At 48.3% G+C, this 14,786-nt stretch overlaps 1 protein-coding gene and 1 long non-coding RNA gene across 3 annotated transcripts in view; one reads left to right on the forward strand and one right to left on the reverse strand.

The window, feature by feature from the left end:
- Positions 1–1,596, forward strand: part of LOC132536856 (uncharacterized) — a 14,157-nt gene extending 12,561 nt beyond the window's left edge. Inside the window, exon 3 of the long non-coding RNA XR_009548403.1 lies at positions 1,395–1,596. This is a non-coding gene — a long non-coding RNA (uncharacterized LOC132536856). The remainder of the gene's footprint in view (positions 1–1,394) is intronic.
- IGSF23 (immunoglobulin superfamily member 23) lies at positions 1,556–10,966 on the reverse strand. Of its 2 annotated transcripts, XM_007532897.2 has the most exons (5): positions 10,836–10,966; positions 7,833–8,141; positions 6,410–6,688; positions 3,615–3,762; positions 1,556–2,339 (listed from the first exon to the last, which is right to left on the reverse strand). In XM_007532897.2, the coding sequence occupies exons 1-5, from the start codon at positions 10,897–10,899 to the stop codon at positions 2,303–2,305; spliced, it is 837 nt and encodes a 278-aa protein (XP_007532959.2). In that variant the 5' UTR covers positions 10,900–10,966; the 3' UTR covers positions 1,556–2,302. The 2 variants fall into 2 exon arrangements, with proteins under 2 accessions (XP_007532959.2, XP_060042218.1); XM_060186235.1 differs by lacking the exon at positions 1,556–2,339 and having other exon boundaries at positions 3,031–3,762.
- Between the last annotated feature and the right edge of the window lie 3,820 nt (positions 10,967–14,786).

Consider the following 14,786-nt stretch of genomic DNA (forward strand, 5'->3'; position numbering starts at 1 on the left):
TCACAAAGCTTTCCCCCTGCAAGTGGGGGCTGGGGAACCTGGGACTTTGTGCATTGTAATAGGTGCACTCAGTCAGGTGCGCCCCCACCTGGCCCCCGGAAATGACTAACTTCTCCTTGATGGCAGAAGTAAGTGGGAGGCAGTGGCAAGCATCTCCACCTGCAGTGGGAAAGGGTCTGGTTTAGATAGTAGGGCCTTCTGAGTGGGCCTGGGTCCTGCTAAGACAAGGACCCCAGAACTGCCACAGAGTAAGTAACCCCCAGACCCAGAAGCTGCAGAGGATAGGCTTATGTATATGTATGTATATAGTTTGTTTTGTTTTTGTAGTGAATGCTGTACTGAAGTTTCAGAACCAAGGCAGCGGGTTTCAGGCTAAGTCAGGCTGTTTCCTGGAAGAGGTGTGGTGGACTGGGATGCCCTACGATGGTATCTTTTCTTCTTTCATTTTTAACATTACTATTTGTTTATTTATTGGATAGAGGCAGAGAGAAATCAGGAGAGAAGTGAGAGATAGAGAAGGAGAGAGACAGGCAGGCGCCTACAGCCCTGCTTCACTGTGCATGAAGCTTCCCCCACCCCCTGCAAGTGGGGACCAGGGGCTTGAACCTGGGTCCTTGCACATAGTAATATGTGTGCTTAACCAGGTGTGCCAGTGCCTAGCTCAGGATGGTATCTTTCTCCAGCTGAAAAGAGAAGCACTGAGCATCCAGAGAGAGAGAGAGAGAGAGAGAGAGAGCGAGCTGAGAAGTCTCCATTCCTGGGGCACAGCACGACTAAGGGGTGATGGGTGAGAGGCTGAGAAGCAGCAAACGTCTGTCTTGCTTATAGTCACCTTCCTATTCTCTTAACACAAACTCTAGTCCTGGTGGTGGCTGATTGCAGTGACCATAGATTCCTCCCCTCTCATCAAGAGATGGGGTCAGTTTCCTCTGAAACGGGACTGCCCATGTGACTTGCTTTGGCCAATAAGATATGGTAGAAGTACAATACACTAATTCTTTGGCTAGTAGAATTTCATGGGAATAGTGATTGCTAATCCCTTGACCAATAGAATGTGTTGGGTGTGACAATATGCTAATATTTGGCTAACAGACTATGACATTAGTGATGATGAGTCCATCCTTTGGCCAGTAGGAGGTACTGTTGTGTCAATTCTTTAGCCAATAGAATGTGAGAAGCAATGGGATGCCAACTCCTTAGCCAATAGAATGTAGTGGAAGTGATGACATGCTAATTTTAAATTCTTTATCCAATAATTTTTTTTTTTTAACCAGAGCGCTGCTCAGCTCTGGCTTATGGTGGGGTTGGGGATTGAACCTGGGAGATGAGAGCATCAGGCATTAGAGTCTGTTTATGTAACCGTTATGTTATCTTCTCCACCCTTTTGCCAACAGACTTGGGTCAACCTCAAGACTAAGAAGTGATGTGGAGGGGAGACCAGTTGTCCCAGCTGAGGCCATCCGAGTCCAGATAGGTCCTAGACAACTGGCCACAGATATATGAGGAAGCGCAGGAGAAACTAGAAGAACTAAACAGCTGAGCCCAAACCAAATGGGTAACCTGAAGAGTTGGAAGCTAAATAAATGGTTAATGTTTCACATCATTATATTGGGAGGGAGGGGGTAGTTCGTTACACAACTAGTGCTAATTTTTCAATTCTTTTCCATTCCTTTTCACACTTTTCAATTCCTGAAGGGTTTTCTGGATCCTAATGCTTTAAATAAGGATTTATCCATTCGTTAACATGAAAGAGAGAAGAGAGAGAACATGACAACTTAACTCTGGCAGATGCAACACCGGGGATCAGACTCAGGACCTTGTGCTTTTAAAGTCCAGTGCGCTAGCTACTGCACCACCTCCTGGATCACACCTTTTTTTTCTCTTTTTCTCTTTCTCCTCCTCCTCTTCCTTCTTCTTTTCCACCAGGGTTATCTCTGGGGCTCGGTATCTGCACGACAGTTCTCACAGCTCCTGGCAGCCATCTTTCTTCCCCTTCTTTTTCTTAAGCTGCTTCAGTGCGCTGCTTTTGCATGCTGTCCAGGAGTTTTAGACAACACAGATCGCTTGTTTAGGTAACTTTGAGGGCTTGGGTGAGCTGGGCAGATGGACATTGGTAGCTGGCAAGGAAGTAAAGCCACCCCCTGGGGCTCTGACAAGAGGAGAACATCTCAGAGACAGAACTGGGGAACCAAGGCTGAGGGGATCGCGAATGGGGTCTCTGAGGGGACTTCATCTTGTCCCTAGCTCCAAGTTTCTTTCCACTTTCCCGGCTGTCACCTTCTGGATGGACAGGAGCCCAATTTCAACAGCACCTCTGTGGACAATTTCCTCTGTTACTCCTGCAGTGTAGAGTGAGAGAGGAAAGAGCAGCGATTGTTAACAGTGATGCACTCAGAGCAAAGTCGGTCCTTCTCGGAGCAGCCAGGAAACAGCTCAGCATGTAGAGTGCAAGGTTGCCTTCCTGGTTCCATCCCAAACCTACAAATGTACAAGAGCAGTCCTCGGCTTCTCCTGCTGTTGTTCCCTTTCCTGTGAATTAATCTCCCTCCCCCCTCCCTCTCTTGTTCCCTTTCCTGTGAGTTAATCTCCCTCCCCACCTCCCTCTCTTGTTCCCTTTCCTGTGAATTAATCTCTCTCTCTCTCTCCCTCTCTTTCATGAAATAAGTAAAATAGGAGGCTGGGCGTTGGTGCACATGGTTGAGCACACACATTACAGTGTGCAGGGACCTGGGTTTAAGCCTCTGGTCCCCACCTGCAGGGAGAAAGCCTTATAACCAGTGAAGCAAGTCTGCAGGTGTCTATCTGTCTCCCTCTCTTTCTCCACTTTCCCTCATCAATTTCTCTGTCTATTCAATAAGTAATAATAAATACATAAAATAAATCTTTAAAATATTTTTATTTGCCTTATTTTAATAGAGAGAGACAGAGAGAGGTCAAGACCAGAGCACTGCTCAGCTCTGGCTTATAGTGGTGCTGGGGATTGAATCTGGTGTCTCTCTCTCTCTCTCCCTCTTCTTCCCCTTCTCTATTTCTCTCTATATCTATCCCATAAGTAAATAAAATGTATAAAAAGGAAATAGATAGTGGCCTGGGAGGTGGCACAGTGGATAAAGCATTGGATTCTCAAGCATGGGGTCCCCAGTTCACTCCAATCCCCAGCGGCACATGAACCAGAGTGATGTCTGGTTCTTTCTCTCTCTCCTCCTATCTTTCTCATGAATTAATAAATAAATTTAAAAGAAAAGCTACAGAAGCATCAGATACCGATTATTTACTCCTCCTCCTTCTGGAAGGCTATTCTCAACCTATCATCCTTTTTGTAGATGGGTAAACTGAGGCCCAGAGAATGCCTTGCTTGCTAGGTCTCACTGCTGGTAAGTAACGCAATTGGGTTGGATCCAGGTGGGCCAGGCCTCTTGGGCCCTCTTGGGTCTCTTTGTTCCTCTGGGGGCACCTTTGGGGACTGATGAGTCAGATGGGCCTACTCAGGTCCCTACACCCCTCTCTGCGTGAGCTGAGACTTCCTGGGGTGGGTCTGCAGGCTTGGCTTCTGAGTGAGCTCAGTGCCTGGAGGGGACCAAGGGCTGGTGGGTGCAGGAGGGGACAGGAAGTACCTCTGTTGCTGGATGACAGTGAAGACTATGCCCCCAAATAGGGCCAGGGCCCCCAGAATTCCACCCACCAGGAGGCCGATGGCAGGTCCTCCAGTCAGGTAGAGGCTGGAGTAGGGCTCCCTCATCCCAGGGTCCGTGGGATCCACCTCTGGAAACGAAAAGAGGGAGTGAGACTGGAGGAAACACCTGCTCACAACCCCACCCTGGTTCCGGTGGGTCTCCCCTGACAATCTGTCCCTCAGGGTCCTTGACCCCTGCTCTGCCTCCTCCCAACTCTCCTGTCCTGATTTCTTCCCTGAGGGTCTTTCTTTCTTTTTCCTTTTTGCTCTGACCAGAGCACTGCTTCTCTCTGGCTTTTGGTGGTGCCAGGGATTGAACCTGGGACCTCAGAGCCTCAGGCAGGAGAGTTTGGTGTATAGACTGCTGTGCTGTCTGCCTAGACGCAGAGGGTATTCTGTATCTTATCTTTTTGTTTCTTTTCCTTTCTCTTTCTTTCCTTCTTTCTTTCCTCCTTCTCCTCCCCTTTTCTTCTACCAAAGCACTGCTCAGTTCTGGCTTCTGGTGGGGCTGGGGATTGAACCTGGGACATAGGAGCCTCAGACATGAGAGTCTTTTGAATAACCATTATATATATTTAAAAGTAATTCTAGTAGTTTATTTTTTATTTATTATTATTTATTTATTCCCTTTTGTTGCCCTTGTTGTTTTATTGTTGTAGTTATTATTGATGTCGTCGTTGTTGGATAAGACAGAGAGAAATGGAGAGAGGAGGGAAAGACAGAGAGGGGGAGAGAAAGACAGACACCTGCAGACCTACTTCACCGCCTGTGAAGCGACTCCCCTGCAGGTGGGGAGCCCGAGGTTGAACCGGGATCCTTACACCGGTCTGCGCTTAACCCGCTGCGCTACTGCCCAACTCCCTAACCATTATATTCTATCTCTTTTGCCCTCAGAGGGATCTTTCTAGAGCTCAAATTTGAGGTCCAGGGATACAACTCAGTAGCAGAGCATAGGACTTACTGCCTACATAAAGCTCTCTCTCTCCTTTCTCATAATAAATACATAAAGTGAAATGGTGAAAGGAAGAAAGGAAGGCAAAAAGAAGGAAGGAAGGACAAGACAAGAAGAAGGGAAGGAGAGGATGAAGAAGGTCTTGGTTTCACTAGGCATTGTAAGGTGATTTTTTTTCCTCACTGTAGCTGGGTGCTGGTGGTACACAGGCCAGGGCACACACATTACAGTGCACAAGAACCCAGATTCAGGCCTCCAATCCCCACCTGCAGGAGGAAAGCTTCTGAGCAGTGAGGCAGTGCTGCAGGTGTCTCTCTCGATCTCTCCCTCCCCTCTCAATTTATATGTGTCTTAGCAAAGAAAAGAGAGGGGGAAATGGCCACCAGGATTGGTGGATTCATCATGCAGGCACTAGGCCCCAGAAATCACCCTAGTGAAAAAAAAAATGTGTTTTCTCTCCCAGTGAGTTGCCCCAAGGTGAAAGCCTGCAGAGCCCACCGGGTCCAGGAGGAGAGAGGAGGTTCCCACTGGACAAGGAGTAGGGTGCAGCTGCCACACTGGACTTCCCAGCCCACCCTTTCCAAATGTGCGACCCTCCCACCTCCTCCAGCTCAGCTCCCCTGCAGAGAGAGGTGGGGAGATAGCTTTAAGTGCACACTTTTCCATGGGCAAGGACCCGGGGTTGGAGCCCCCAGCACCCCTGGAGAGGACCAAGCACAGCACCAGGGGAAGCTCCACACATAGTGGAACAATGCTGTGATTTCTCTCCTCTCTGAACCTTAAAGAAAGAAAAGAGAGAAAGAAAGAATCAATTAGGGAGACAGCATAATGGTTCTGCAAAAAACTTCATGCCTGAGGTTCCAAAATCTTAGATTCAATCCCCAGCACCACCATAAACCAGGACTTATCAGTACTCTGGTACCTCTCTCTCTCTCTCTCTCTCTCTCTCTCTGTAATTTTCTCTCTGTATCTCTCTCATGAAAAATAAATAAATGATATTGCACCAAAGTAAAGGACATGGGGAGGGGGGGAACTGCCAGATTTTGGTGCCTGATGGTGGAGGAGGATGGAGACTGGGGACGAGAGTGTCTTGCAGAAAACAGAAATTTTACACATGTACCAACAACTATATTTGTTGTAAGCCACTAATCTCCCCAATAAATTAAATAAATGAAATATTAAGCAAAGATATTGGGGGGTCCAGTGGTAGCCCAGTGGGTTAAGCACATGTGGTGCAAAGTGCAGGGATAAGGAAAGTGTAAGGATCCGGATTCGAACCCCCGGCTCCCCACGTGCAGGGGGGTCGCTTCACAAGCGGTGAAGCAGGTCTGCAGGTGTCTATCTTTCTCTCCCCTTCTCTGTCTTCCCCTCCTCTCTCCATTTCTCTCTGTCCTATCCAACAACAACATCAATAACAATAATGACAACAAGGGCAATAAAATGGGAGGGGGAATAGCCTAAAAATAAATAAAAAAAAATGAAAACAAATAAAAAAAGATTTAAAAAAAGACGTTGTACCCATGTGGCAGCTGTCTTGTAAATCATTACTTTGAAAGGGTAGGGCAGGGTAGGGTAGGACAGGTTGTGCAATAAGTGTATGGAGCTGGGATGCAGGCAGCTGGATCGGAGCTCGCCTTAGAGTTCACCTCTGAGCTGCAGCCTCTTAGCTGTGAAATGGCTTAACCTCTCCCCGCCAGGTGTGTGTGGGTGTGTGTGTGTGTGAACGGGGTGACATCTGGGCTGCAGCAGGGGCTGAGGGCTGGAGGTTGGGAGCAAACACTCACCAGACAGGACGAGGTGCCGAGGCTCAGAGGAAAACTGCTGGGTGCCGTTTCTGTACACACACACGTAGGTGCCCAGGTGCTCCCGGGCCAGGCGGCGGATGCAAAGCACCTGGCCGGTCGGGTTGGGCTTCCCGTTGAAGGTCCACCTGAGCTGGTTGTCCACATCCAACGAGGACGAGGAGGAGCAGCGCAGGCACACCGAGTAGTTGAGGTCACTCTGGACCACGCCTCCCTGCTTTGAATCCGGGTGTGACCACAGAAAAAACCTCATGCTGGAGGCTGTGTGGACAGGGAGGAGACCTGAGGCTTGGGGGCCATTACAGAGGCGGGGCTCTGTCCCTGTCCACTGGGAAGACATTCATTCATTCATTCATCCATTCATTCATTCATTCATTCATCCATTCATTCATTCAACCATTTGTTCATACATCCACTCACTCACTAATTTACCTGTTCATTCATGTAAGGATCCCGGTTCGAGCCCCTGGCTCCCCACCTTCAGGGGAGTCCCTTCACAGGCGGTGAAGCAGGTCTGCAGGTGTCTGTCTTTCTCTCCCCTCTCTGTCTTCCCCTCCCTCTCTCCATTTCTCTCTGTCCTAACAACAACTACATCAGTGACAACAACAATAATAACTACAACAATAAAACAACAAGGGCAACAAAAGGAAATAAATAAATATTTAAAAAAATAAAGAAAAAAGAAAGAAAATAAGAACCAGAGGTGATGCACACATATGTATGATGGTAATGCAAACAACAACAACACCAACAAAAACTTTCTTGCCTGAGGCTCCAAGTTTCCAAGTTCAATCCACCAGCCCCCACCACCATAAGCCAGAGCCGAGTAGCTTAAAAAAAAAAAACAACAACATCAGAATGGAGGAGAGAGTATAATGGTTATACAAAGAGACTTTCAAGTCTGAGGATCTGAAGTCCTGGGTTCGATTGCCTGCACCACCATAAATCAAGCTGAGCAGTATTATGGTGAGAGAGAAAGAAAGAAAGAAAGAAAGAAAGAAAGAAAGAGAGAGAGAGAGAGAGAGAGAGAGAGAGAGAGAGAGAAAGAAAGAAAGAAAGAAAGAAAGAAAGAAAGAAAGAAAGAAAGGAGAAAGAAGGAGAAGGAGAGAGAATTTGGGTGGTGGCACATCTGGTTGAGCATACACATTATCATGAGCAAGGACCCAGGTTCAAGCCTCAGGTTCCCATCTGCAAGGAGGAAAGCTTCATGAGTAGTGAAGCAGATCTGCAGGTGTCTCTCTGTCTCTTTCCCTATCTTCCTCTCCTCTCTCAATTCTGTTTCTAGCCAATAAAAAAAAAATCAAAGGAAGGAATGGGAATGAAGTAGTTGCCGGTCTGAGTCAGGGGTGGGCTGCTGAAGGAAGGCTGTGCCGTGTGGGCCTCCCTCCTCAGGGGCCCCACTCACCTCGGGTGTCCCCCTGCTGCTGTGCGCCCCTGCGTTCCCTTCTGCTTCCCTGTGCCACAGAGCCATGTGCCACCACATCCCTCATATCCAGGCGGCCTGGGGTGTCCTCAGTCTCCTGGTCAGTGTGGCTGGGCCCTGGGAGGCCATCAGCAGGGAGCATCATATCTCCCGGCCCGGCCTGGTGGCCTCTGATCCAGGACCGGGAGGGCTCACCATGAAGATTCCCTGGGACAGGCAGCTGAACGTCAGCCGGCCAGGTGGAGGACAGCTCAGAGGAGGTGCAGCAGACGCAGGAAGTGAGCAGGAGGCCTGGGAGGAGGTAAGGAGAGAGGACACTACAGCAGAAGGTGAGACGCTGCCCCAGCCCATATCCCTGCCCCAGCAGGCCGATGTGGTGGGGCATGTCGGGGACTGAGGATGAGGGCCTGCCAGACAGCTCACCTGGATATTGTGTCTGCTTTGCCACATGTGCATGACCCAGGATGGATCCCTGCCCCCACTGCACTGGAAATAGCTCTGGTGCTGTGGTCCATCTCCCTCTCCCTCTCCCCCTCCCCCTCCCCCTCCCCCTCCCTCTCCCTCTCCCTCTCCCTCTCCCTTTCCCTCTCCCTCTTTCTCTACCTCTTTCCAAAGATGTCAGCCCAGAATAATGAAGTCCCAATGACGATGACAACAGCGATAAAAAAGAGTTCAACAATGGCAACAAAAGGCAATAAATAAATAAATAAATATAAAAAAAAAAAGAATTGAAGATGGAGCAGTGGTGCATCTGGCTGACCACAGATATTACCACGTGCAAGGACCTGGATTCAATTCCCCACTCCCCACCTGCAGGAGGAAAGTTTGACGAGTGGTGAAGCAGGGCTGCAGGTGTCTCTCTTTCTCTCCCCCTCATCATCTCCCCCTCCCCTCTCAATTTTTCTGTGTTCTCCCCAATAAAATAGAAAGGGGGGGGGAAAGGAGCTCCTGGGAAAGTTGGATTCTCAGTGCTGACACCAAGCCCTAGTGATAACCCTGTGGTGTGTGTCTCTCGCTTTCTATAAATTAAAAAGAGAGAGAGAGAGGGTGGGAGAGACAGCATAGTGCTTATACAAAAGACTTTCATGCCTGTCCCAGGTTCAGTCCTCTGCACCACCATAAGCCAGAGCTGAGCAGTGCTCTGGTAAGAGGGAGAGAGACAGAGAGACAGAGAGAGAGATGGAGAGAGAGAGAGAGAGAGATGGAGAGAGAGAGAGATGGAGAGAGGGGGAGATGGAGAGAGGGGGAGGGAGAGAGAAAGAGAGAGGAAGAGAGAGGGCAGAAGAGAGGGAGGGAGGGGGCGGAAGAAAGAGAAAGACAGAGAGAGTGGCCCCTCTGGGAACAGTAGAGTTGGTAATTACTGAATGGCTGAGTGGCTGAGTGAAGGGGAAGACCCCAGTGCTATAGTCCGAATTCCAGGAAGAAGCTGTGGCTTGATCCTGATGCAGGGAGCTGGGGGCTTGGAGTGCACCCGCCAAGGAGAAGCCTTCACATCTTAGACTCACCCCAGCTGACACGAACCCTGGGGCTAGTTCATCTAGTTATAGTTATCTGTCCATCTGACTGTCTCCTATACATCCATTCACCCACCCATCTTCTCTGCTTAGATTTCTTTCCATTCATCTGTCCATTTGTTTATCCATCCAATCTATCTATATTCAGCTATCATCATCTTCCTTCTTTTAACTCTTTTATCTACTTAATAAGAGTGACATGTAGAAAAAATAGTATAAGAAGGGGAAGAAAGAGATAGAGATAGATAGATAAATAGATAGATAGATGATAGATGATAGATAGATAGATAGATAGATAGACAGATAGATGGATAGATTGGTCCGGGAGGTGGCGCAGTGATAAAGCTTTGGACTCTCAAGCATGAGGTCCCGAGTTCAATCTCCGGCAGCACATGTACCAGAGTGATGTCTGGTTCTTTCTCCTCCTGTCTTTCTTATTAATAAATAAAATCTTTAAAAAAATAGATAGATAGATAGATAGATATACCAGAGCACTGCTCAGATGTGGTGATTTATGGTGGTTCTGGGGATTGAACCTGGGACCTCAGAGTCTCAGGTATGAAAGTTCTGGACAGTCACCGATGCTGTCTCCCCAGCCCCATCATCTTTCTTTCTGTCAGAATGTTGAACTTGACCTCTCCTATTGTCTCAAAATGTATACAAAGGTCGCAGAGGCTAAGAGAATTAAATGTTAAAGAAAAAATAATGAGGGAGTCGGGCGGTAGCACAGCGGGTTAAGCGCATGTGGTGCAAAGCTCAAGGACCGGTGTAAGGATCCCGGTTCAAGGCCCCGGCTTCCCACCTGCCAGGGAGTCGCTTCACAAATGGTGAAGCAGGTCTGCAGGTGTCTGTCTCCCTCTCTGTCTTCCCCTCCTCTCTGTCTTCCCCAACTCTCTTCATTTCTCTCTATCCTATCCAACAATGACAACAACAATAAAACAATATTTAAAAAAAAAGAAAGAAAAAAAAAGAAAAAAGAATGACATTACAGAAAAGCAGTTAGCACAGGCCAACCTGTCGAAATACTTAGTCACAATAATTTCTTATTATGACTGTTGTTTTGTTATTATTGTCGCTGTTATCAAATGTGGGAGAGGCGGGTTATTATTATTTTATTATCGTATGTGGACATCCAGAGTGAGACAGGGTTGGGAAGAGACTGGACTGGAGTACCGAATTCTGAACCCAGCCCTGTGGTCTTGTGCAGGTGACCCAGCCCCTCTCGGAGCCTCACTACCTTACTCTGTAAGGGGTCGGGGTTGGGGTGAGGGCTGTGAAATAGCCTATGGCAGTGGGCATTCCAAGAGCTCTGTGCATCAGCCCTCATCAAGCTCTGTGATGCACGGGCCTTAAACTAGCTGGAGACTTTCGTGGGAGCACTGCGACCTTGACTGAGATCTTTCCCTGGAGGAGCACCCTCCTGGTCCACCCCCACCCCAACCGCTGGGAGAAGCCACTGTGTTCCATGCACCTGTTAGAAGCAGACTCTCCCAGGTGCAACCGTGGCTGGAGTCGGCATCCAGGGACCACCTCATGGCGCAGTCTATACAGGAGAGGTGTCTGGGTCACACGCGTGGAGGCTGGCGGCTGTTCAGAGTCAAGTTGAGCCCTGCTCTGCCCCTGCCCTGCGCCGACCACGCCCACTGTGACTACACCCTGTTGACCACGCCCCCTAGGGACTCCAGCCAATGGTGGGCAAGTTCCTCCAGGCCCGGCCCACTCCTCTAGAACCTGGTGGTTTCTTTCTCTCCTGCCCTGACCCTCCCAGGCTGCAAAGAGGTGGAGGGTGGAGCAGCATTGACCTGCCCTTCACCTCATGTGGGGCCTGGAATGGCCAAAGGTCATCCAGAGAGGGGAAGTTGGTCTGACCGCCTTAGCTTTGCTCGGGTCCTGTCACCTTCAACTCTGAAGCTGTTGCTCGGGTCCTGTCACCTTCAACTCTGAAGCTGTGTTTTCTTTTTTTAAAAAATGAAGACTTTGGGGGTCGGGCGGTAGTGCAGTGAGTTAAGCGCGAGGGCTACATAAGGATCCCGGTTCAAGCCCCCGGCTCCCCGATTTCAGGGGAGTCGCTTCACAGGCGGTGAAGCAGGTCTGCAGGTGTCTATCTTTCTTTCTCCTTGTCTGTCTTCCCCTTCTCTCCCCATTTTTCTCTGTCCTAGCCAACAAGGAACGGCATCAACAATAACACTAATAATAATAACGATAATGAGACTACAACAAGGGCATCAAAAAGGGGGGGAAATGACCTCCAGGAGCGGCGGATTCATGGGGCAGGCACTGAGTGAATGAGCCCCAGCAACAACCCTGGAGGCAAAAAAAAAAAAAAATGAAGACTTTAACATAGAGTTTGGGATTGGGGCAGGGGCTGGTGGGTGTGTGTGTGAGATAAGCAGCAGTAGTGCATAGGACTTGCATGTTGGAGGTCCCAGGTTCGCTTCCAGGCACTGACTATAGAGATGAGTAGTGCTCTGATATTGGAAAAAGAAAAAGAAATTGCTTTGAGGTCGGGGAGACAGCTTAATGGTTATGCAAAAAGCCTGAGGCTCTGAGGTCTCAGGTTCAATCCCCAGCACCACCATAAGCCAGAACTGAGCAGTGCTCTGGTGTGTATATATATATATATATATATATATATATATATATATATATATATATCTCCCTGTATCTCTCATTAAAACAAGTAAATAAATAAAATATGTGTTTATGCTTTTTGAATTAATCAAAGTCGGCTAATTTGAATACAGGACTTCACGCATGCTAAGACCCAGAGTCTAGCAGCTGAGCTGGCTCCCCACCCTTGAGCAGTCCGTGCAACCACCTTTCAAAGTCATTTGGGTCTTCCAAGTCCTTTCCATGAGAGTTATTGTAGTTTCAGTCTTCTCATGGGAACAAAAAGATAATGCAGGACATTAAATAAATTGTTGAAAGTCTCATAATTGTCACTCTTGTAAGTGACAGTGAACACCAGGATGTGACCAGAGTGTCAGACTCCTAGACTGGGTTCTGTGATGGGGGGGGAGAGGATATGTTTGCTGGAGTATTGGGCTGTGGGGGAGAACATTCTAAGTGAAGGACCAGGTAGTATGGTCTGGTTTGTGCCTCCTGACATCTTCAGGAGCCCAGAGTCCCAACTCCAGTTGTGCCCCCAGCAGCCTGCTGGGAATCATCTGGCTTCTCCTCGGTTACAAGTCAGCCAGTGATCCCAGTTGGTTCAGCCTGTTGGAACTGTATGCAAAGCTCAGAGTGCTTGTCACAATCTTATCACAGGATAACCACCTCAGCCTTCCGGGGGGAAGGAAATCTTGCCCATTGGTAAAAATCAATAAATAAATGAAATTCCTCTCTGACCCCATAAACCTACCTGTATTGTGGCTAGGGAAATAGCCCATCAGGTAGAGTACAGGACTTGCATACCCTGTGTCACATGCCCTGGAGTGATTCTCTGGATTTTCTAGCATGAGTAGGAAAAGATATATGTATTTTTTTTTGGAGGGGGGAGTGGCTATGCACCTGGCAGAGCTCACATGTTACCATGCACAGGACCCAGATTCAAGGCCCTGGTTCCTGCCTGCAGGGGGAAGGTTTCATGAGTGGTGAAGCAATGTTTCAGGTGTCTCATTTCCCTTCCTCTCTGTCTTCTCTTTCCCTCACAATTTCTCTTTGTGTCAAATAAGAAAAGAAATCACTGTCAGTACTGAATTCATTGTGCAGGCACTGAGCCGCTATGATAACCCCGATGGTAAAAAGTAGTAGTAGTAGTAATAATAATAATAATTGCATCCAAAGGCAGTTTCACTTCTTCAGACAGTGAGTTTCCCCAAGTGTAAGATCAGATCCAGTTTGGGGGGGCTCCTTAGGTATCTCCAGCATTGTTCCTTTCTCCTGCTGTGTATGTGTGTAAGGGAGAAAGGTGATAGTGTGCTGGAGGGGGCAGTAATACATCATTTCATTTTTATTAATTTTAATATTGTATTTATATTTTAGAAAAAAAAATTTTTTTGATAGGGCAGAGAGGAAATTCAGAGAGGAGGAGATTCAGAGAGTGAGAGAGAAAGAGAAACAGGTACAGCACTGCTTCACGACTTGTGAAACTTCCACACTGTAGATGGGGCCTGGGGGTTTGAAGCCAGGTCTTTCTACATGGTAACATGTGTGCTCTGTTTGCACTACTGCCCAGACCCTATTGTTTTATTTATAGGATAGAGATAGAGAGAAATTAACAGGGGGAGGGAAGGCAGGGAGGGAGAGGGAGAGAGACCTGAAGACCTGCTTCAGAGCTTGTGAAGCTTTTCCCACTGCAGGGGGAGATTGGGGGCTTAAACCCAGGTCCTGGTGCTTGGTAATGTCTGTGTTCTACTGGGCGTACAACCAGCCAGTCCCACCTCATGTTATTGATAACAGCGTAGGTCTGAAAATGGTAAACTGTACAAAGCAGCTTGAAGACCCATAAGTACTCAGTGTCGTGTCCTGCCAGGGCCCAAGTTTGGCTGCAGGAAGTCTTATTCCATATGCTTCTCACCGAAGAATGTCCCTCTCATTCATCAGCAGTGTCGCCAGTCCCTTTCAGGGCATTTGGAAACAACTGCCTATATTCCCCTTGTCACAATGCCTGAGGGTGGAACAGTACTGACCTTTCCAGAGAGGAAAACCTGGCAGGCAGTAGGACTGTCCCACACAACGGGAACTTGACTCACCTAAAAGAATGGTAGCTCCCCAGTTAGAAACCAGGAGCAGGTTCCCGACTCTTCTGGCTCTTCTGAAATTGCCAACTCTGGGAGAGGAAACTGAACGTGTGTCGCCTGGACCCGGTCACTCCCTCTCTCCTTTGATTTTCTTTTGACCAAAGCACTGCTCACTTCTGGGTGTTGGTGGCGCCGGAGATGGAACCTAGGATCTCTCTTTTGTGGGTCCTGTGTTCTCCCACTGTGCTCTTTCCCTGGAGTTTTCTCTCTCCACCTCTCTCTCTCTTCACCTCTCTTCCTCTCCTCCTCTCTCTCTCTGTTCTTGGCTGTGTCTATCTTCAAAGACTATAGTTTGTCCTACCTCCTCTTGTGACATTATAAAGGGCCTATTGATGGTATACTTTTATGGAAGAGAAACTAATGATATCTCACTAAACTAATGATATCTCACTCCTGCCTAGAGCCTCTCAGTTTGAGGGGCACACACGGCTTGCCTGGAATAAAGACTACACTTTCCAGCGTTCCTGGCGGCAAACGTGGTCATGTGACCAGGTTTTGGCCAATGGAACATGCATTGTCATGCGCAGAGAAGCAGTTAAAGGAAGGGGGCCTCAAGTATTACCATGTAGGGTGTCCTTCAAGAACGTGTTCCTGACCTCTTCACGAAGCACAGCTGCACACCAGCTTGCAGTATGGCAAGTGAAATCTCTCTCTCTCTCTCTTCTCTCTCTCCCTCTCCC

The sequence above is a fragment of the Erinaceus europaeus genome, chromosome 2 (assembly GCF_950295315.1).
Source record: "Erinaceus europaeus chromosome 2, mEriEur2.1, whole genome shotgun sequence".
NCBI classification, from domain to species: Eukaryota; Metazoa; Chordata; class Mammalia; order Eulipotyphla; family Erinaceidae; genus Erinaceus; species Erinaceus europaeus.

Excerpts from the sequence above, each read along its gene's own strand:
- IGSF23 (XM_060186235.1), bottom strand. The coding sequence starts at position 10,899 with ATGAGGTGGTCCCTGGATGCCGACTCCAGCCACGGTTGCACCTGGGAG. Across the intron at positions 8,142-10,835 it reads GGAGAGTCTGCTTCTAACAG|GCCTCCTGCTCACTTCCTGC; the intron begins GTGCATGGAACA and ends ACCTCCTCCCAG. Across the intron at positions 3,763-6,409 it reads TCGGCACCTCGTCCTGTCTG|AGGTGGATCCCACGGACCCT; the intron begins GTGAGTGTTTGC and ends TTTCGTTTCCAG.